The following is a 22,998-nucleotide window of genomic DNA, read 5'->3' as shown; positions in this document are numbered from 1 at the left end:
CTGCAACCTTGCTAGAGTAAAGTCCAGCCATAAATCCATCAGACAAAAGGAGAATTTGCAAGTGATGAGGGAAAGCAAACTTGCTTATTGCACCGGTTAGAATGTTTATCTAATGGGATTTTTACTGCATTCATTTCCTGCATTCTTTATTGTCTTTCCTTTTCAACAGAAAGCTAGGAACACTCCCCAAGTGTTGTTGTCTTCCATGAGGGGTGCTGAAGGGCATTTCCTTTTGCCAGATATTAATGATACATGACAGGGTATTAGGCAAGGAATCCATGATCTGAGAGGACAATTTTTTTCTAAGAAGCAACATAAAAGCTTGTATCTCAAGTACTAGCTCTATCCATTTTGTCTCAGATTCACACATTGGAGAAACTAATGTCCTGTTTCTTTTTTTTTCCATTTCTGTGCAATTATATATTAGGGCCCTTAGAATTTTGCTCCACCTAATCCCCTGCATTATCTAGCCTAGACTTGTTTATACTGTGAAAAAATCTTTTTGCAAACAGCAGAAGCCTTGTTAACAGAATTACAATCCTGTTAGAGTATTTTCTTTTAATATAGCAACTGTGCTTATGGTCTAAAGGTGACCCATTAATCAGATTTAGTGAATGACTTCAAGGAGAGATTAGCCTCAAAATTGTATTAGCTTAGTTTCTCCCAGGGCTCATTTTAATGAATCTGGAAACCATGCCCAGCAAGAGATCTCAAGTTTTCCATCTAGCTTAGTAAATTTGTATTTATATTCAGAAAACACACAAGAAGGAAACTGCAGTGGTAACCAGGAGAATCCAGGAAACTATCTGTATTTTATATGTTGCATTGAAGCAAAGGCCTGACACGGTTTCAGCAGCTGGGTGCTCTCTTGTTTATCTGTTTTGTAAATATTAGTTCAGAAACTGGTGTATGGGCACCCTCATGGGTCCTCTATGCCCTCAAGGGGCTCTCAGTCCGGAGGCCATGAGAAACAGAAGCAGCTACAGTGTCCCACGTGCTTGAGCTGGTACCCTCTGCAGGAACAGACTGGTCTGCCTGGAGAAATGTCATGGTCAAGGAAAGCCCTCCCTAAAGAGGTCACATGCCAGGAGGGTATTAAAAGCTGAGTAGCACTTAACAGGCCAAGGGAACCCATTTCAGTTCACAGCCTGTCCAAGTGTCAACTGAATGTTACCTGTGTGGTTCATCCTGGCCTCCGAGAGAACAGATTCAAAAATGTCAGAAACCTGAGAGGTGAATGATTCTGATTGAGATTTTTAGATTGACCTTTTTCCCAAGGCTCGGAGAGTCTCTTCTATAAGTCAAGCAGCTGCTATAACACAGACAATTCCAGATGCTGTGTGTGTGTGTGGCGGGGCTGGGGAGGGGGTGCATCTCTTGGCAGCAGGGTCAAGGGGCCTGCTGTCCCAAGCTCTGCTAGAGAAACATGGCAAGACCTGCATCCTGGTGGTCCTTGCATGTCAGTGACCTTGTGTGGCCAATTTGGAAGACCTGAGAATAAGAAAACCAGAGCTTTGATCTTGGATCTGTCACTAAATTAGCTGCATGACCTAAGAGCTGCTACTTCAACCATGTGGTCCTATTTGTCTTGCCTTTAAATAGTAATTATCATCTCTCTACAGTATATTTTGTGAAAAGATGTGCAAGTGACATGCAAGAGGGCTGGAAAAGAATGTAGCTGTAGAATAAATTAGACAATGCAATTTATTGCACGGAGAGAGAGCAGAGCAGTCTCAATGGTGACATTTAAAATGTGGCATCTTGTTGGATGGTAAGCATCAAGGGACTCTGGGATGTCTCAGAATCACCACTCACTGAATGCAGGGCCATATGTGGGCCCTTGATCACTGGAGCCTCCATTTTAACATCTGTAAGATGGTGCAGTGCCAGCTGCCATCTCCCAGGGTCACATAGACTGGACAAGAGTCCTCACAAACTGCTCAATTGTCCATGATTTCCAGTCATATCAGCTCTAACGTTTTCAATGCCAGGCCCAGTCTGAATCCTCATCAACCCTGGACATTGTCCATATCTACAAAGAAAGAATTGCTTATTTAACTGATGAAAGTCAAGGACATTCACTGAGCCACATGACCAGTGACAATGCTTTAAAAGCAAAACACAAAAAAACAAAAACCAACTATGCTCTGTTCTCTCATTTCTCTTCTGCTCTGTGTGGCAGAATTTAAAATCTGAATTCTAGAAAGCCCTCTGGAGCCTGGTGTTCTGACCACCCTGCCGTTTCCACAGCACCCCTGAGCACGCCTGCACTGAGATTTAGACACATGTGAGGGGTGTCCTCATCTCACCCAAAGTCAAAGTCACTTTATCCAATGCTAAGAGAGCGCATTCAAAGATCATGCTTGTGCTGTCACTAACAAAGAAGCTGCTGCATTGAGCCCAGGAGTGAGTAATTCCCTTTGAATTAGTGTTTGTGCATTCTTTAGATAAATGCCCAGTTTCAGAAACAGCCTACAGGCCCAAGGACGAGGAGTGGATGAAGAATATATGATGCATTTCATGATGGAATACTATTCAGTTATAAAACAAAAAGATGAACTCTTGCCATTTGTGACCATGTGGCTAGAACTGGAAGGCAAGATGCTAGTGAAATAAGCCAGAAAGGAGAAAGCCAGACAAAATGAAACCAAAAACACTAGAAATATGACCGCAGAATTGAGGGTGCTTGAGAGGGAGGTTGGGGTTGGGAACAAAGTGGAGAGGAAGCCCAATGACCGGTCTATGGTGAAGGTATATGAGGCTGTGGGGTAGGTGTGGCCTCCTGAACCATATGCAATGCTACAAACCAATGTTATCTCCATGGTAATAAAATATTGAAAAAATAAGCAGCTACTAGGTCCCCATTCGACTATTACTTCCTCCAATTTACAGCTGTTTGGGAAACACAAAGGAGATGACTGAGTGGGAGAATTTAGGCTTTGTGAGGGCCATCTTAATATCAAATTGCAATCAGAAGCTCACCTTCATCCCAAAAGTAATTCCTGAGGTTGCTCAGGAACGAAATGAGCCAGGTCACTGAACTGCTATGCAGGGCCTGGCCTGTGGTAGCACAAAGGAAAGGTTAGATAAATAATACTCAAGATACTTTTAGAACCTTGACTAGAGAGCATGGCCATAAGCTGGTTGGAAGCTGGGGACAGCCAGAAAGAAAGACCATTGAGTAGAGTTGAACCATGAGAGACGACAAACTTTTTCCCTTAGAACTTCACTGCAAGCTCTAAAAACATAGCAACAAGCCCCCGGGGAGGAATCTGAACAACTCAGAGCATAGGAGGCGTGGGGTGTCCCTTGAAGCATGACAGTGGAGAGGCCCCTGGCTGGAGTGGAAGACCAACAGACCATTGCGGCTGTCCTGGGGCTTTGCTCTGTCTTTGGCCCCAGCAGAGCAGGCCCCTTTGGAAGGTGCCCATTTTGCAGGCTCCACCCTGCTTGCCCTGCCTGGCCTCATGCACACAGAGGCCATAAACTGTGAGTCTGATTGAGCTTTCATTTCCAGATAGCACGCATGAGGCACCCCCAAACTCAGCAGGCACAAGAGTTATAAAACAAGAATCCAGTGTTCCAAAGCTCTGCACACGTGTCAACAGGCAGGATTTGTGCTCAGTGGCTGAGAACTGAGAGCCTCTAGTTTGCCCTGAAGGAGCTCCCAATTTCAAGTGAGGCTTCATCTGCTCATGCCCCACCCCCAACTCAGCCATGCTCACCCAGGAAGCATCTGCGCTGTCACTCAGGTGTCCTGGCATAGGCACCTCTGGAACTTGCTTCCCCAGTATCCAAGGTTTCACTCCCAGATTTCAGTAATGTTCAACCACAGTCCAAAAATATTATGCGTAATATGGTGTTTTGAGAGCAAGAGGAACCATATTCATGTAACTTTTAATATAATGTTTTTGTAATTGTTCTCTTGCATTTGTATTGTTCATCTCCTACTGTGCCTAATTTATAAATTAAACTATCACAGGTGTGTATGTATAGGAGAAACACAGTATACATGGGGTTGGGTGCTAGCTAAGGTTTCAGGCAACCCCTGAGGTTCTCAGAATGTGTACCTGCAGATAAGGGGGAAATCCCTATAATCTTTCTAGGTATAAATTTCCTCATCTATGAAATAAAGATCATAGTAATAATGAAAGGTATTTCATTATCAGGTTGCTAAATGGTAATGTAGGTTAAGGGCTATACTTAGTGCATGTGAGTATGTTATTTCATGCCATGGCATGTCACATATGTTACATATATCATCACCTCATGATATATGACATTGTATAGTGTATGATATATACAGTGTATGTATTATATGCATTGTATAAAGTATGTTATTGTGTACATTGCACAATTATACAATTTCATATGTCATTTTATTGGAAGTCTCCCCTGGTGAGTCCATAACAAAATGGATAGATGTTTATTTTTTTAAATAAATTTTATTTTTATATTCCCCATACAATTGCAACCCCCTTATTTTGACCCCAATCCCTCCCCTCCCCGCTCCCCACCCCCCATAGAGTGTCTCAAGTTCATAGTTTTTTGTTGATTTTGATTTTCACTTCCTTATAGTTATTCATTTTCCTGGTCCCTTATTTAGGTTTTCTAGATTCCTGCTATGAGTGGCTTTTTCTTTCTGGCTTATTTCACTGAGCATGATCCCTTCCAGCTCCATCCATGTTGCTGCAAATTGCATGTGTTTATCTTTTTTGAATGTTGAGTAATATTCCGTGGTGTATATGTACCATATCTTCTTGATCCAGTCATCTATTTTTGGGCATTTGGGTTGTTTCTAAAGCTTAGCTATTGTAAACAGTGCTGCTATAAACATAGGGGTGCAGGTGCTCTTTGGAATTGATGTTTCTGTGTCCTTTGGGTAAATACCTAGGAGTGGAATTGCTGGAACCTGTGGAAGCTCTATGTTTAGTAGGACCAGAAATCTCCACACAGCTCTCCATAGTGGTTGGACCAGTTTGCACTCCCTCCAACAGTGCAGAAGAGTTCCTTTTTCTCTACAACCTCGCCAGCATTTGTTGTTGCTAGTTTTTTTAATATGTGCCATTCTCACTGGTGTGAGATGATATCTCATGGTAGTTTTGATTTGCATTTCCCTGATTGCAAGTGATGTTGAACATTTTTTCATATGCCTGTTGGCCATTCACATTTCCTCTTCAGAGAAGTTTCTTTTTAGCTCTTCTGCCCATTTTTTGACTGGATTATTTTCTTTGTTGTTGTTGAGTCTCATCAGCTCTTTGCAGATTTTTGTGATCAGTCCTTTATCATCAATGTTGTGTGCAACAATGTTCTCCCAGTTGGTGGGGTTTCTCTTTGTTTTTGTTATTGTCTCTTTTGCTGTGCAGAAGCTCTTTAATTTGATGTAGTCCCAGCTGTTTATCGTTGCTAGTGTTTCGCCTGTATTTCCTTCTATGTATTTTATGGTTTCAGGTCTTATGTCTAGTTCTTTAATCCATTTTGAGTTGATTTTTGGGTATGGTGTGAGGTAGTGGTCAAGCTTCATTCTTTTGCATGTAGCGACCCAGTTTTCCCAGCACCATTTATTGAACAAACTTTCTTTGCTCCAATGCATAGTCTTTGCTCCTTTGTCAAATATTAGTTGACCATAAATCTGTGGGTTTATTTCTGGATTTTCTATTCGATTCCATTGGTCTGTGTGTCTGTTCTTGTTCCAATACCATGCAGTTTTGATGATTATGGCTTTGTAGCAGAGTTTGAAGTCGGGGAGTGTGATGCCTCCATTCCCTTCTTTTTTTTTCAGGAGAGCTTTGGCTATTCGGGGTTTTTGGTGATTCCATATGAATTTCATCAATAATTGTTCTATTTCTTTGAAGATTGACATTGAAATTTTTATTGGACTAGCATTGAGTCTGTATACTGCTTTTGGTAGGATGGCCATTTTAATAATGTTTATTCTTCCAATCCATGAGCAGGGGATGTCTTTCCATTTCTTTGTGTCTTCTTCTACTTCTTTTAACAGTGTTTTATAGTTTTCTTTGTAAAGGTCCTTTACCTCTTTTGTTAGATTTATTCCCAAGTATTTGACTTTTTTTGTTTCGATAATAAAAGGGATTTTTTTTTTATTTCTTCTTTTTCAGATTTATTGTTTGTGTATAGGAAGGCTACTGACTTTTGCATGTTGATTTCGTATCCTGCCACTTTACTGAACTGATTGATGAGTTCAATTAGTTTTTCTGTGGAGTTTTTGGGGTTCTCTATATATATTATCATATCATCTGCAAATAGTGATAGTTTGACTTCTTTTCCTATTTGGATTCCTTGGATGTCTTTCTCTTGTCTTGTTGCTCTGGCTAGGACTTCCAGTATTATATTGAAAAGCAGTGGTGAGACTGGACATCCTTGTCTTGTTCCAGATCTTAATGGAAATGCTTTCAACTTTTCACCATTGAGAATGATACTGGCTGTTGGCTTCTCATAGATGGCCTTTATGATGTTGAGCTATGTTCCTTGTATCCCAAGAATTTCAAGGGCTTTTATCATGAATGGGTGTTGCACTTTGTCGAAAGCTTTCTCAGCATCTATTGACATTATCATATGGTTTTTATATTTCTTTTTGTTGATGTGTTGGATAACGTTGATTGATTTTCGGATGTTAAACCATCCTTCTGTCCCTGGAATGAATCCTACTTGGTCGTGGTGAATTATCTTATGGATACATTGTTGGATTCTGATAGCTAAAATTTTATTGAGGATTTTTGCATCAGTGTTCATTAGGGAGATTGGCCTGTAGTTTTCCTTTTTTGTGTTGTCCTTGTTCGGTTTTGGTATTAGTGTAATGTTGGCTTCATAGAACGTGTTTGGTATTGTCCCTTCCTTCTCAATTTTTTGGAAGAGTTTGTGAAGGACAGGCACTAATTCGTCTCTGAATGTTTGGTAGAATTCATTTGTAAATCCATCAGGTCCTGGGCTTTTGTTTTTGAGGAGGTTTTTGATTACCATTTCAATTTCGCTGCTTGTAATTGGTCTGTTTAGGTGTTCTATTTCTTCTTTATCTAGCTTTGGGTGATTGTAGAGTTGTAGGAATTTGTCCATCTCCTCTAGATTGTTGAACTTGTTTCCATATAACTGTTCATATCAGTTACTGATTATTCTTTTGATTTCTGCTGTGTCCGTTGTGATTTCTCCTCTTTCATTGATGATCCTGTTTATTTGTGCTTTCTCCCTTTTTTCCTTTGTGAGCCTGGCTAGGGGTTTGTCTATTTTATTGATTTTTTCAAAGAACCAGCTCTTGGTTTCATTGATCTTTTGGATTTTTTTTTTAGTCTCAATTTCATTTACAAAATGGATAGATGTTTAAATGACTAAAGATTAGGAAAATATTCCCTTCTGTTGCCTCATTTTCAAGGTGAATGTAAAGAATCAGTTACTACGTATTTACTAAATACTGGTACCATACTGACCCCATGTAGGTACAGAAATATAAGACCCAGGGTCATCCTAGCTGTGGAAAGCTTATTAAACAGTTAAGTTAGAGATGCAGGGAACATTAGCAAATGGTAATGTGCTAGGAGGCAGGGCAGAGGTGGCAGGCACTGGTACTAGGTGCCCCAAGTAGTAAGGGAAAGGCAGGATTCGGCTCTGCAGGGGCTGCAGAAAGGCCTCCCAACCCTTGGAGCTGCTTCCCTATGATGTGGCTGTGACCTCACCAGTTACACCTGTAAACCCCCAGACCGCAGCCCATGTTTCGTGGCCATGGCTGCTCAGTGCTGTTCTGCTCAGTTCTGGTCTCTATACGCAGCAGCCCTGTGGGTAAAGAGGGCAAGGCACAGGCTGCCTGCAGAGCTTCTTCCAGTGTATAAAGAAGGATACGCTCTTGTCCAAACATGACCCAAATGTGTCAGGCCTCGCCAGCGTAGATCCGAATGCCCCGATGACAGTTGACCCCTAACCCCAAACTGCTGATTTGGTATTTCAGTCCTCCTACCCTAGTTCTTAACTGCCCACCCCAGATATATCTGGGCATCCTAGAGTCTGGTAAATATCACTGTATCCCACTAGTGTTCCTGTGTCCCTTGCTACTCCTCTGACCTCAGTTGCTCCCTTCTGTGACTGCATGTACCTCTAACTGCAAAGCCCCCCTCATTTGTAGACTTTAGCTGACAGGTAGGTATGGGGGAATGAGTAGGGGGAAACAGGAACTCACTTAGGGCGCACTGTCTTTAATGGAAATGCTGCTGTTTCTGTTCCATTTCCTGGGGACAGAGGCCATGAGACCCTTTTACATTTTTCAATTCCTATCCCCTCCTTCTAGTCTCCTTATCTAGGCAAATACCTCCACACATCACTCATCAGAGCTTAGAAAACAAACAACTATGTAACCTCTCAGCTGTGGTCCCCACAGCAGAGACCCTATCTGCTCCAGGTTGATAGCTGTGTTGGTAAGAAAAGCAGCAGTGAATACTATTAGCTGAGGTCCATAGACATTTTTCATATATTATCTTTCTTCCTGCTCACTCTCACCTATAGAATAGTGTTTTTTTTAAAGATTTGTTTATTTATGCATACAAGAACTGTGGTACAGGCCAGAGGTATGGGGGTGAGAGCATTCACCAGAGACAGCGTGGGGAGCAAAACAGGTGGATCTACTGAAATACATTGCTGAGAGGAGCAGCGGGCAAAACAGAAGAGGTCTGTTGTGCCATGTGGGTTGCTCCCTGACCAGGGATCAAATTCATGCTGCAGAGGCTGCAGATAGCTTAATAGTGCTGAGACTTAACCCCTTGCACCACCAGGGAGGCCCCCTAAAATAGATAGTGTTTGTTCCACCTGATAGATTAATAAGCTGAGGGTTCACAGGCAGACTAACTAGGTAAAAGGTTATTCTGGCTCACCAGGCTCCAATCAGGCGCACCAGGCTCCAAACTTTGACCCCTGCATTGAGGTTCTTCTTCAGCATGTCACCACCAAATAATTGGCATTACAGGTTTTCCTGGACCAGCTCCAGCACTCTGGGCTTTCCTGCTAGAGCCATGGAAAGAGCAGGAGTCTGGCCCAACTTTGTCACTGCCCAGTCAGCGGGGTCACTCCTCGCCTTGGGTGTCTCACCTGTACAGTGGAGGTTCGGTTGGAGACCTATCAAATATCCTCCAGTCCAGGTTTCTTTTACTAAGACTATTTTTTAAAGAAAAGCTTTAGGTTCACAGTAAAATTGTGGGGAAGGTATACAGATTTCCCACATACCTTCAGCCCAACCCCTGCACAACTTCCTCCATTTTCTTTTTTTTTTTAAACATTATTTTTATTTTTTTTTAAATAGAGGCATGTTTTATTTATTTGTTTGTTTGTTTGTTTTTTGTTTATACATGCACTGGGTACAGTCAGAAGCGCGGGAGGGTGAGAGAATTCACCAGAGCCAGAGCAGGGAGCAGAGCAGGCAGAAGGGCCAAAGTACACTGCTGAGGGGAGCAGCGGGCGGCAGGAGAGGTCTGCGCGCCATGTGGGACCCTCCTCTGGTGGCCGGGGAGCAGCCAGGGATCGAACCGGCGCCGCAGAGGTAGCCGGCAGCTTCACAACCCAGCGCTCAACCGCTGCGCCACCGGGGAGGCCCACAACCTCCTCCATTTTCAATATCCCCCACCAGTGTGGCACATGTGTTTCAATGAATGAACCTATGTTAACACATCATCACCCTTAGTATATTCTACAAGTTTGAAGAAACGTATCCTGACTTACCGATCATTATAGTATCATAGAATAGTTTCACTGCCCTAAAAATCCTCTAGGACCGACCTAGTCATCCCTACCCCTGCCTGTAACTGTTGGCTACCTCAGATTTTTTTGCTGTCTCCATACTTTTGCTTTTTCCAGAATGTCCTACAGTTGGAATTATACAATATATAGACTTTTCAGCTTGGTTTATTTCACTTAACAATCTGCACTTGAGTTTTTTCCTGGATAGCTGCTATCTCCTGGATAGCTCATTTCTTTTTAGCACTGCATAATATTCTTTTGTCTGGATGACCACCCTTTATTTCCCTTTTACCTACTGAAAGACATCTTGGTTGCATTCAAACCTTGGCAATTTTGCACATCCATGTGCAGATATTTTATGTAGGTGTAAGTTTTCACCTCCTTTTGGTAAATACAAAGGAGCACAATTACCAGAAAATGTGGTAAAGAGTATATTTAATTTTGTAAGACATTGTCTAATTGTCTCCAATATGACTGCACAATTTTACTTTTCCTGTTTCTCCACATTAGTAAAGTGCTGTATCAATGTGTCACTGGCAAGACACATTTTTTCCGTCTGTGGTTTATCTTCTCATTCACTTGCTACTGTCTTTTGCACAGAAGTTTGTCATTTTAACAAAGTCCAGCTTATCAATTATTTCTTTCCTGAGTAATGCCTTTGATGTTGTATCTCAAAAGTCACCACCATACCCAAGGTCATCTAGATTTTGTCCTATGACATTATCTAGGAGTTTTGTGCTTTTGCATTTTATGTGTAGGGCTGTCGTCCATTTTGAGTCATTTTGGAAGGGTGTAAGGTCTCTGTCTAGATTCACTTTTTTGCATGTGGATGTGTCGTTGTTCTATATCCTTTGTTGAAAAGACTGTCTTTGCTGCATTACGTTGCCTGTGCTCCTTTCTCAGAGGTCAGTTGACTGTATATATACATATGCATGTGTACACACACACACACACACACACACACACACAGCCCATTCTTTCACCAACATCATCCTGTTCTTATAGTAAGTCTTGAGGTTGGGTCATGTTCTTCTTCAATACAGTCTTGGTTTTTCTGGGTCTTTTGTCTTGTCATATAAACTTTAGGATTAGTTTTTCAAGAAGGATTTTCTGGGCAGCCTTGATTAAAGACACACTTTTCTGGGGATTCGAGTTCAGAGCCCTAAGTCTTTGAGTTATTGAGGTTGGGTCCCACCTTTCTAGGCCTGGGGAAAAGTTTGGCTTGTCTTTCCCACCATGTACCTGAGCCCAAGCCATGTGAGGTAACCATAAGGCATAAGGTGGGTGTCCCTACAGCACTAAGAAGCAAACACTGGGTCTGTTGTGGTGGTGCTTAGCCACATCAAGATGCTAACAGTCATTCACATCGTAGTCATCACATGAGCCTAAAAGTGCTTACTAAACACAATGCCCTGAGCTCATTTCCTTGCATGGATCATGTCACCACCCTCCCAACAACCCTCTAAGAGAAGTGTATATCCTCCCTTTCACTGAGAGATGAAGAGACAGAAGCTCCGGAGATTGGGTAACTTGCCCAAGGTCGCACAGGCACAAGGTCTCACAGAAACTGAGATTCAAATCCACTCAACCCCACGCTGTCATTCTCCCTGGCACCCCCCTTTCTCCCTGGGTAGCAGCATGAGCCGTTCTAGGCCTGACACAACAGGCTTCCTGAGGGACAACCCAGGTCAGCTTATCATCCTACTTTAAGTCGGAAGTCCCACAGAAAACAAATCCTCCTGCTAAATCTCCTCTACTCTAGTCCCTCGAAACTCTTCATGAAACCCACATACTTGAGAAAAGGCACTTCCTGCATCCTCTCCAAGCATCCTCTCCTCCTCCACACTCCTCCATCGTTTACCTGTTTCCCCATGGCATCCAGTTGGTAACAAATCTCTCTTGCTATTTATTTGCCTCTTAATAAGCCCCATCTCCTCTTGGAAAGCTGTTTAGCACTGCACCACTTAATTTCTCCTCCAGGCAGAATCTGCCAGATGGAGTCTTTGTCCCAAGCCACGTTGATTTGTCTTATTTTTAAGCAGCAGTGAGCATCCCCCGCAACGAAAATAGCAGTCAGTTCCCAGGTGTAGGGCCGCCGAGCAGGGAGCAGGGAGCCGATCGAGAGCGTGCGGCTGCGTCCAACCAGGGCAGCTGTTCCAAGTGGGCTGGCTTCACGGGCAGTGACTCCCCAGGGGGGGTCCCAGCTGCCAGCCATGCCAGGTGGCGCTCGATGCAGAAGCACGTTGCTTTTCTGCCTCAGTTGGCTTCAGCCACTGATGGCCTCCAAGGGCTGGACCCCCTCGGCTGTCTGCTCCTGCCTTTTCCACAAACATGCTCCTAACTGTTGAGGAGCCAAAGTGGACCCCAGAGGATCAGAAAAGCAGCAGCAAGACATCCAGTGTGAGGAGAAAATGTCCCCCAAGGTCTCATCGTTTAATCACTCAAGTTCCTATAAAATGTGGTGGTGTAGTCATAACATCCTCTGTGGGGCAAAATAAATATAACTCTTCAAATTGTGAACCCCAGTAAATGACCAAACCACATTCCCAGCACACACACCAAAAAATCTGTTTTTATACCTAATAGCCCACAATCATGTTGATTCCATAGCTTCTCTGTGCTGGGCACACACAACCAGAGAGTGCCAGGGCATGTGGGCAGCTGTTTGAGATGATGAATAATCTCTGTGTTGGAAGTGGGCAGCAAGCAGGGGTAAGCCTCTATGAAGAACTCATTTCTTTACCACCACATGGCATCCTAAGAAAGAGAGGATTCCATGCAGTGGAAAGAGGTGAGGGTACTAGGACAGCCCTGACCCCTCCCTCCCCACCTCCCAGAGACAGATCTGCCTTCAGCTTCTTGGGAGTTCCACTGGCCTAATGATCCTTACCATCCTGATGGCAATTGACAAGACCCCAGTTCAGCCCAACCCACAGAAATGACTCTTCATCAAAATGTATTCTCTAGAAACTTATCTCCATAACCCTCCATTTGCCATCACCTCCGTGACCCACGTGTCATAATAAACACTGGAGTCCTTTATTAGAAGGGGGTGGAGGTGCACTGACCTTGCCTTTGATAGGCCGATGATGCAGCTCTCCCAGACAACATTTGCAAGCCCTCTGCTTTCATGTGCTCTGGAAGTATCAGCAGTCAGGGTATCTATCACTGAAGGTCAGAAGTATTCTCGCTGAATCCCATCTCAGACCCTGGGTGGCATGCTGAGCTTGTAGCAATCAGATGACACCTCACCATCCCCAGAGGCATTATGCAAGACAACTCAGGGATCAAAGAGAGGAACTCGGGAAGATTGTGGACACGTTGAGTTTCAATCCTTTGTTCCTTGGAGAGATTTTTACTGTAACATTTAGAGATTTTTACTGTAATATTTAGAAATTTTTTAAGAAAAAAAAAGAAAGCCAGCCACTCGCCACCTCATTAATTTACTTTTCCCACAGAATATGGGCTATTCTAATTCCTTTAAGTGGCTTTATATGTCAACATTTAACAGGAGCTTTGAGGAAAAAGCAGTTCCTCCCCTGAATCAGTAGAGACTGTGAATTATGTCAGTAACATTGACATTGGGAGGGAGCGGAGTCCACCCTAAATACCTCAGTAAACTGACTCTGAATGTATTTCTGAAATTGCACTGAGAAATGTGTGGTGACTATCCCTTTTCTTCATGGAAAAAAATGATGGAAAGCAGGGGAGATGCATAAAATCAGCTGATGGAATAAAAGTGCTGAGAAATCTGTTTTTCAATGGAAAGAAGAATTCATAAAATGCTACAGTTGCATTGTCCCAAGAGACACAGAAGTGGCCTTGATAGCCTTGGATAATATGGCCAACAGATTGGTTTAACCAGAAGCTGCTGTGCTATTCTCTCTGGAGCCAAGAATACTTCCACCAAGCTCTGTGGGTCTTTAGAGTGCAAGGCTGCTCCCCAATTCCAATGCCCCTCATAATTTTATAGACTGATTGAATTTCCCCTTGGCCAGCCAAAGGGAAGCACATGTATTTCAGCATAGTCCATTGCAAGGACTTTTATGCGAAGGAAAATGGGATCTTGGGAGGATGACATGGGGTTCTCCAGAAGGCCTCCAAGAAGAGAGGAAAACAAAAACCCCTGATCCTTCCCAGGGACATTTGTGCAGTCAAAGGAGGAGAGAAAAATTCTGGTGCCCTCTCTTTCCCTGTGAAAGAATGGATTTGCACAGCAGGGAGATGGAGGGGGTAGCCCAGGTTCCAACAGAAACAAACAATTACATGCCCAGAGGGGCTCAACCTCATTAGAGCAAAACAGCACAGAAGAGCATAAGCACAGCCCCTCTAGACCTGGAGGCTCAGAGGCATTCACCTGCCAGCCAGCTGGCCTCAGTGGGCCACATGTGGAATGCTAGTTTGGTTCCAAACCCCAAATTTAAAGAGGGACATTTCCAAACACAACTATTTTTTGTCCCCTATCACCATCCCTTATGTTCCCTGTCCCTTTCTTTCCCAGCTCTTAATCTCAGGAACCTCATGGTGTTTATTGGACCCACATGCAGATTCCACCCCTGTTCTTGTTAGGACCTTAGGAAATTTATCATTGAGATCCTTAATTTCCTCATTTGTGAAGTGGGTATACTGACAATTACTTCCATGGATCATATGGCAGGTGAATGAAGTATTCATTCCAGTGATTTCAGAGTATTTTGTTAATGTGCATCATCTGCTTTGTAAATGTCCACTGTATGTTTTTATTGTTCTGACTTGCTTTACTACACAAAATTCAAGCTTCTTAAATTTTGTTGCAAATGGCTGTATTTCATCCCTTTTTATGGCTGAACAGTACTCCGTCATGCAGATGGATCAAACCTTCTTGATGCAGTTGTTCGTTAGCAGGTATTTCAGCAGCTTCCATGTCCCAACTAGTGTAAATAATGCTATGTGGACTATGTGATTCTAAGAGCAGCTTTAGACAGAAGCACCAGCCAAGACCTTCAGGACAGATTTGAACTGTGGCATATGAGATGTTTAGTTTCTGAACTCCTGGAAAGTTTAGTTTCACTTGGCATGTCCAAAGTTTTCATGGGATGCCTAGTGAATGAGCACCCTGAAATAGTTCTTGAAAGGTGCAAGATGGAATAGACCGAATTGCCTGGGATAGTTCAGTATTTGGCCAAGTGGAAAGTAGGTATTATAAAATAGGATATCTGAAAAAGAATGTGTTGTCTGGGATAGCAGCTCATTCTTTGGCCAATGATGGAAAAGCTGAGGCTGACAGGACCAAGAGATCTGTCATCAAGATGGACCCACATGCAGATTCCACCCCTGTTCTTGTTAGGACCTTAGGAAATTTATCATTGAGATCCTTAATTTCCTCATTTGTGAAGTGGGTATACTGACAATTACTTCCATGGATCATATGGCAGGTGAATGAAGTATTCATTCGCACTAATGCTTGGCTCTTTGACGATGCCAGTTGCCATTTGGCAATTGCTGCTGCCACTATTAGGATCTCGGCTCAATACTTAGGATGGGTAGAGCAAGTGCCTTATTTCCTCAGGTTCCTCAGCCCTCTGTTCTATGGGGTCCCACCCCATCAAAGCTGCTAGTGCCTTCTCCCTAATTTCCTGATGGCCCAGGCTTTTCAATTTCAGCACTTCCACAGAGCTGAAATTCTGAATTGTCTGTATCCTCACCTTTACTGCCATCCGTCACTCTCATCATCAGAGCAATCTTTCAGTATGCAAGTTCCCGGCAGCCCTGCATTCTATGGCAATAGCCCACTTCTCTGCAGGGTGTGGAGGTATATTGAGAGTACGGTCCCTGGGACAGTGTATCTGCCTTCTCCTTGAAGTGTTCTCTCCTAGGAGGCAAGGGCTGAGCACAGTTCAAGGCCAGCACCCTAAATGACTGGAGGGCCAGACCTTTGCCTATTGGGATTCTGAGTCTCATTCTTAGCTTTTCTCTAAAGGTTATGACTGAGGCACGGTTGAAGTGAGACCAGTCTTCCGACAGACTGACTGGAAGGTGTTTTGGTGCCCAGGAACTTCCTCCACTCACTCATTTTCTGGAGAACCTGTAGACAGCCTCTGACTTCTCTCTTTCTCCCTCCTCAGGAAAAGGCAGAGCTATGTGCAGAAGTGCTGGCAGGACGTGCGGGTGGGAGACTTCGTCCAGATGCAGTGCAACGAGATCATTCCAGCAGACATTCTCCTCCTGTTCTCCTCTGACCCCAGCGGGATCTGCCACCTGGAGACTGCCAACTTGGATGGTGAGACAAACCTCAAACAAAGGCGCGTCGTGAAAGGCTTCTCACAGCAGGTAGGCCTCTTTGTGAGATTTTCCATGTTAAGATCAAAAAACTGTAAAACAGTGTAATCTGGTGGACAGTGAGGAAAGTGGTGGTGCCTCCTTTCCCCGAATCTGTTAGATGCCCTCTGTCTTCCTGGACCCCCTCTGATGTGCATGGCATGCTCTCATCCCAGAAAAGGAAACTGAGGCCAAGAAAAGTTAAATAACTTGTTGAAAGTTAAATAACAATGGGGGCATATTCTGTTCAACTGAAGAACCCCTGCTCTCTGCTGTGCACCAAGAAGTCCAGTATTTGTTCATTTGTCCTTGGGACAAGCCCACTTTACTGTGCTAATTTAATCCCTGCTTCTCCTGCCCACCTCAACCCCAGTAGTCCTCGAATCTTCTCTAGTACTCCTTTGAACCCAGAAGTAGGGGGTTATTAGGAACTTTTTTCCATTTGTGTGTATCTAACCTTCCCCACAGGACTGAAGCCTCTTTGCGGGCAGAGGGCATCACTGACACTTGTTTAATCCTCAGCCTTATGGATGTGGTGGCTTGGATGTCATGTCAGGCTCAGAAGTCAACAGAGCTGGGTTCAAAACCCAACCCCACCCCTTACTAGTTGCCTTGCCTTTAACACCTTATCATCCTCTTATGCCCCATTGCCTCCTCTGGAAAATGGAGACAATAGTGTCCTCTCTATACGGTGATGCTGAAGACTAAGTGATATGTGCGTGGATCACTGAGATGAGGAAGGGCGCACGGGAGGAGACTAGTAAATGTCAGTGGTGTTGGCAGGAGGTAAGAGTTGATTCCTTAAAACCAGGTGTCATGCTCCAATTTCCAATTAGAATTCTCTTTACGAGGGTTGATGTTCCATCAGTATCTTTCTCTGCTTGTGGAAATGAATCCCATTCTATCCGTCTTCTTCACTCTGCCGGCCTTTGACTGAGGAGAAATTGGAATGAATGGGGAACTTGGGGAGATAAAAAGGCAAACACTTCATCTCTTCAGAGATTCACATGAGCGAGGGTTTAGTTATCCTGATTGGGCCTTCTCCAAGGAATCAGTTCATCATACCTCGCTATGCCTCTCACTCAAAGCATCTGATGAACAGGTCTCATAAAATCCTTTTTTTCATTTGATTCAGTCCTCAGAAGTCTGTTCATTCATCTTTACATGGGGGATAATGCTAGCTATCCCATAATTTTGCTGTAAGAGTCTAATGGGATCAGGAAAGTAAAGAATTGAATACAGGGCTTGTAGACACACTGCATCTCCTGGGGTGCTATAACTATACTGGAAATGGAGCCCCGTGACCATGAGGGCATCACCTTGCATTTTGTTGTTATTGGATGCTCAGCCTCCCCATCAGTTTCCAGGTTCTGCTTGAGTCAGTCACTGCCCTGGGCCTCAGTGTCTGAATTTTCCCTCCCTGCTTGTCCTGGCCACACCTCCCTCCACCCCCGAGTGTTTATAAAAAGCCAGGGCAGGATCTAGGGTGAGTTTACGAAGCTGTTCTAGACCCCAAGAATAATCTACTTCTGGACCCGGGCCCTGTGGCCTGCACACTGGAGCAGAGGCTTGTAAACTTAACCATAAGGCATAGTAAGGACTAGGCATGTGCTCACACACGTGTGCATGGAGATGTGAGTGCATGTGTAAAACTACGACCTCCACCTCCCCACATGCAAGGCACTCTGCCACCTTCTATTCTACTTGGTCTCATTCTTTCCTGAAAGGTTCTGGGAGCACTGAAAATTGAATTTGCTTACACATCACCCCTCTGCCTCCCACCCCAGCACCCTCATCATAATCCAGAGCCCTTTTACACTCCGGGACACTTATTTCAAAGTGGCTGAATTTTAACCAAGCTTCTTTTCCCTTTCGTGTTTGGCAGCAGCTCCCAAGCTGTTTCTTGTTTCTTAATTAGTCAAATAGTTTGGGATTTGACTAGAATGAAGAGCCAGATGAGCAGGTCATTCACATGCCAGAGCTATAGAGCAGCCAATTTAAAACATCTCTCAAACTCTGACCCTGAATTCTCACTGGGTGTGTGGCATGATGATTTACTGGGAAAAAAAAAAACAGATAAATTCATTTGTGAAGCAAACATTTATTTGAGCTGAAAGTTTTCCACAATTCTCTATTCTGTTTCATTTCAATCTTGGTTCTCCCTCTTCCGTTGCTCAAGTGTGTTCTTCTATTTCTGTATCATGTAGAAGCAGCAGCAATAATAAGAACAACATTGTGCTTTATTAGGCTGTCTCCAAGGGCTTTGCATGATCATTTCATTTATCCTGACAAAAACCCAATGAGGGAGCTGCTACTCCTCTTCCTATTAGGCAAATAAGGAAACTGAGGCACAGAGATAGTCAGTAATTTGCTCAAGGTCCTTAAGTCAGAAAGTGTTGGAGCCTGATTCAAAGCCAAGTTTGTCCAATGTCAGCTCTTCAAGATTTCAGTAGCTGCTCCCTTGGCCCTTTGTGGCCTTGAGTTTACTCAGAGATGGTTAATTAAAAGCACGCATTTGTCATCTCAGTTTCCTTCCCGCATAAAAGCAGCAAGAGACAGGAAAAACCAAGGTCAGCATAACCAGATTCCTGGAAAGGGGAGATTTTGGCTGCTCTTAGCTACTTTGCTTCTTGTTTATGTCATCAGTGCAAAAAAAGAATTCTGAAGATGGATAATGTGTTCTCTGGCTAGCTCTAGACTGTAATATTCTTCAAATGTGTAAAGAGAGATATTGATGAGAGTTGCAAGAAAAATAAAAATTTCAAGGACTTAATAGGGTGAGAAAACAATAGGTTACTTGTTTGCAAACATTGCTGACTGCCTGAACTCATAACCCCAAAGAAGGTGGGAGGCAGGAATTCATATATATCATTTCTATACATTTAGCCACAAAAATCTTTTATTCCAGGGAACATATCCCAGGGCTTATGGAGGAGAGGGACCACAATTTAGAGATTCACCCCTAAGTCACTCCAGGGATTGAGGATGTGCCATAATCACTATAGGCAGCAACTTTTAAAACTCTTGATGCCTACTTCCCCTCCACCACAAGTAGATTATGACTCACAGCAGAGTAGGGGTCCAGGAAGGCAGATTTTGAATTGCCCCCCACATCATCTTGAATTGGACCTATCACCACCTCCTTGAACCACAGGGGCTGGTGCCGGTGCCACCTCAAGTGCTTCTGAAACCCACTTACCGCAGTACTGAGAATGAAGCTGTCAGCTTTGTGCTTCTTATTGACAGTGCATTTGCTTCCATTGTCTCTCTGTGTCCTCACCACCTCCCTGTCTGGTGGACATTGCTATCCCCAATTTTTAAATGAAAACTATGAGGTACATAGAAGGCCAAGTTCACCAGTTGTCTCAGGATTTTGAATCCCTACAAATAGGGTTTTTTTATAAGTTTAATATCTTAGACTAGCAAGATTTAATGACTTTGGTTAGCTTGTCTTCCCTCTAAATCCCTTTCGGCCATGAGACCTTCACCTTGTCAAAAAAGGTTTTTACTAAGCACAGAAATTTCTAGAAGCTTCCCATCCTGTACGTACTCATCTTCACCACCTTGTGGATGATCAGTGACTATATTCTGTTCATTCAAACTCAATAAGACACGCTTTGCTCTAGCTCCCCCAATCCACATCTCTCCAGGTGGAAACTACAAACCCTTATCTCAAGAGATGGTTCTGGAAAAGCAAGGTCCATAGTCAATCAGGATGGAGAAGCCTGTGCCTGGTGGATGCCCCTTGCTTTCATGAGCGTTAGCCTTGTGAGCTCTCTGAGAAGACCCCAAGTCCACTGGCCTAATAAATTTCCTTTAACCCTGAACTTCCCAAACCTATATAATCAAGGTCATTTTTTCAGCATAATAACTTCTAGCATTCCTATGGAAATTTGGGGGAAATATTAACCTGGATTGTGGGACATACATGATCACAGCAGATGAGGATGACAGAGAAGTGAACAAACCTCATGGCTTAAGCTGATTCCTTCTCACCTTTCCTATCTATTTGGGTTCAAAGGAAATCATAAACAGGAAAGAGCTTTTTGAATGAGGCTTCCTCTTGTGATGCGACTCATCATTCTCAAGGTCACCAAAGAAGTGGTTTGAAAATCCTTTTGTCAGAATTCAACTTGTACCAAGTCCATTTGTTTTTTGAAAAAACTGGAATTTTTATCATGATGCACCATTTCTGCATTCACAAAACCATTGTTCTTGAAATATTTGTCCCACATTCCATTGCTGGGAAAATGAGGAAAAGGAAGGAATCCCAAATTCAAATTATGCTAAGGTCTGTTGAATAGGCAAGAGACCTTGTAAGACAATTAAATTATATTTTTTTTTCTTTGATGCCATTTTGGTACCTGAAATTCTTTCAAAGTGTTTCCAAGAAGAATGCTAGGGATTTAACACCTGATGAATCTATGCCATTCATGTTGGTCTATGAAGCGGTTATCAAGTCAACAAATCAGAAATGAATTCTGCCCACTAGTAGTTCAGATTAAATATACTTCTGGTTTATTATCTTTTATCCAAATCACTGAAGTCTAAGTTCTACTGAATTATGTATCAGATTGTTTCCAAGTGCCAACCACAAACTTGGCACACCAAGAAGGGTGCAGGGATGCACCTCTTAAGCATTGCTTGAAAGCTGATTAGAAGTGCAGAATCCAGCCCCATCCTGCTGGGGGCTAAACTAGAATCTGCTGTTAAACAAGATCCCCAGATGATTCATGTGCACATTGAAGTTAGAAAGCACTGGCCTAGCGCATCACTGACTAATGTATTAGTCATGTTTATCTCTCTGTTGCTCAAGATAAAGATTCTTAGTTGACTCTCCCTTGTAACTAGTTTGCATTGTGCCAGTGGTTGCTATCTTAAGTCATGTGCTCATTTAAGAACAACCACTGTAGTTCATATTCTCTACAGTGAAATGTCACACCAATTTTTCATGTGTTTAGGTAGTGGTGTGCTTTTCCCACACAGTGAGGTGGGGCAGGGAGTAGTTATCACCATTGCATTCACAATAGACCTCAAAAGAAGGAAGAGGCGGCTGCTTATCTGTTCTCTCAACTTGGTATTCCGGAGAACAAGCCTCTTTCCTGTTGGAGTTTGTAATGAAACTTGTCCCTAATAGGCGATTCCAAATTTCTGTAAAGAATGATCTTTAGGCTTCCTAGCTCTTGACCACTGCTTCAGTATTGAGCACAGATCCCACTTTCATTTGGGGTCTATACAACAATATAGTTAAAAATGGAACTTATGGAAGAAAGCAAGGTTAATTTTGTCTTAGTGTCTTACGAAACAAGAAATGTGGAATCCATCAATACAATCCCCATCTCTCTTTTTTGTGACTTTTTTTGCCAGAAACATAAGATACAAATATTGGAACACACGTTACTTTCTTATGTCTCTGTTTCCAAAGCAAGAAAAATAGGAACAGGAAAGGCTGATCAGTTCCACATTCTCCTAGATTTTCACTAGGCACAGGAAACCTGCATCTACTCACTGGCCCCAGAAAAGGGATTGGGTACCCTCCATGGCTGGGGGTACAGGGGGTAAGCTACAAACAAGACATATGTAGTTGGTGACTGTATACTCTAACAGAGAGTCACACAGACAGTTGTAGACCAACAGTCCATAAACAGATGATTGATTCCTTTTGGGAATGACAGAAGAAATCACCCTTGTTCCAGCATTAGTTAGCATTTCCAATTTGTACCTGATGTATAGTAGTGCCAGTCAGAATAATAAAAACAAATACTGGGCTTAAACATAGCAGACAATTCGATAATGTAAAACACTTACAAAAAACTTGTGGACATTAATAAACACTATGAGGGTTCAGAGGTTAAGAGGACAGGGGAGCAGCGAGGCAAGGTGATATAGGGGATGGTAGAGGGAAAATAAAAGGAAATAACCATTTAAACTTGATCATTGGACCTCTTATTACTCACACAATGGCAGGTATCTTTATAATAATTTCTCTCAGCCTGTGTAGTTTGTCTTAATGTCTGATGGAAAATTGGAATCACACTTTCCAAAAATTTTAGCTTGCTTTTCTCCCTTAATGATAAGTTATGAAGATTCTTCTTGGTCATCATGTAACAATAAACATGTGTAAATAAAGTGCAGGAGACTCGGGGCAGAGGAAAGCAGTGCCTTGAATGTTGGGAACTGTCACAGCAAGGTTTCAAGATTAAATTTAGTCTTAGCCTCAAACAAGAATAAGAATTATTTGTCCATGTGAAAAAACAGGCCTCCAGTTGTAAAAATGTGTGGGTTCTTGTGGGAATCATGTGGGCACACAGGGCCCCTGGGTGATTGTGTTGGCAAACCATCTCCTCTCCGCAGTAGAGAGTGGGTAGCTGCCAGTACCTCTGCTGTGGGTTGTCTTGAAAGAGCTCTGACCAGGCAATTATCAAGGGCTGGTAATGCTTATTTATTTTCAGTAGGATTCTCAGATCAGAGGGTTGGTTTATGTTTTGCCAGGAAGGAAACCGCAGTCACCTGGATCAGCAGCTCTGGCATAAAGAACATTTGATTCTCCTTTTATCCAAACTAGTAAGCTTTAAAAAATACAATAAAATTTTAGATATTATTTTCTTCTTTTAACTGTATTTTTTATTGAGGTAATATTGGTTTACAACACCATGAATATTTCCAGAGGTATAGATTCATACCGCTTCATATGCATGTACCACACCATATCGGCCACCAACACATCTATAGTCCTATACCATAGTCCAGTGGGCCCCATGAACACTTTTCTTCCTACCCTCACATTCTTCATCTGATAGCCTCAATTCTGTAGTCAGATTTCCAGGTTTTGTTTTGGGCTTGTGTTTGCCTGTTTATTTGTTTGTTTCTCTATATTCTACATATAAGTGAAATCATCCAGTATTTCTATTCCTTCTGTTCCACCTTCTGTTCACTTCATATAATCCCCTCTAGTTCTGAACCATGTTA

At 42.9% G+C, this 22,998-nt stretch overlaps 1 protein-coding gene across 1 annotated transcript in view; it reads left to right on the top strand.

Annotated features, from left to right (window-relative positions):
• ATP10B (ATPase phospholipid transporting 10B (putative)) overlaps nucleotides 1–22,998 on the top strand; it is a gene marked incomplete at both ends in the record, with an annotated part of 112,559 nt that overhangs the window by 8,498 nt on the left and 81,063 nt on the right. The window contains 1 exon segment of the mRNA XM_084242422.1: nucleotides 15,837–16,041. Coding sequence (XP_084098548.1) covers nucleotides 15,837–16,041 — 205 coding nt within the window.

Source organism: Talpa europaea (assembly GCF_964194135.1).
Source record: "Talpa europaea genome assembly, chromosome: 9".
NCBI lineage: Eukaryota > Metazoa > Chordata > Mammalia > Eulipotyphla > Talpidae > Talpa > Talpa europaea.
The sequence above is the reverse complement of the archived record's forward strand: the minus strand, read 5'-3'. Positions and strand labels throughout refer to the sequence as shown.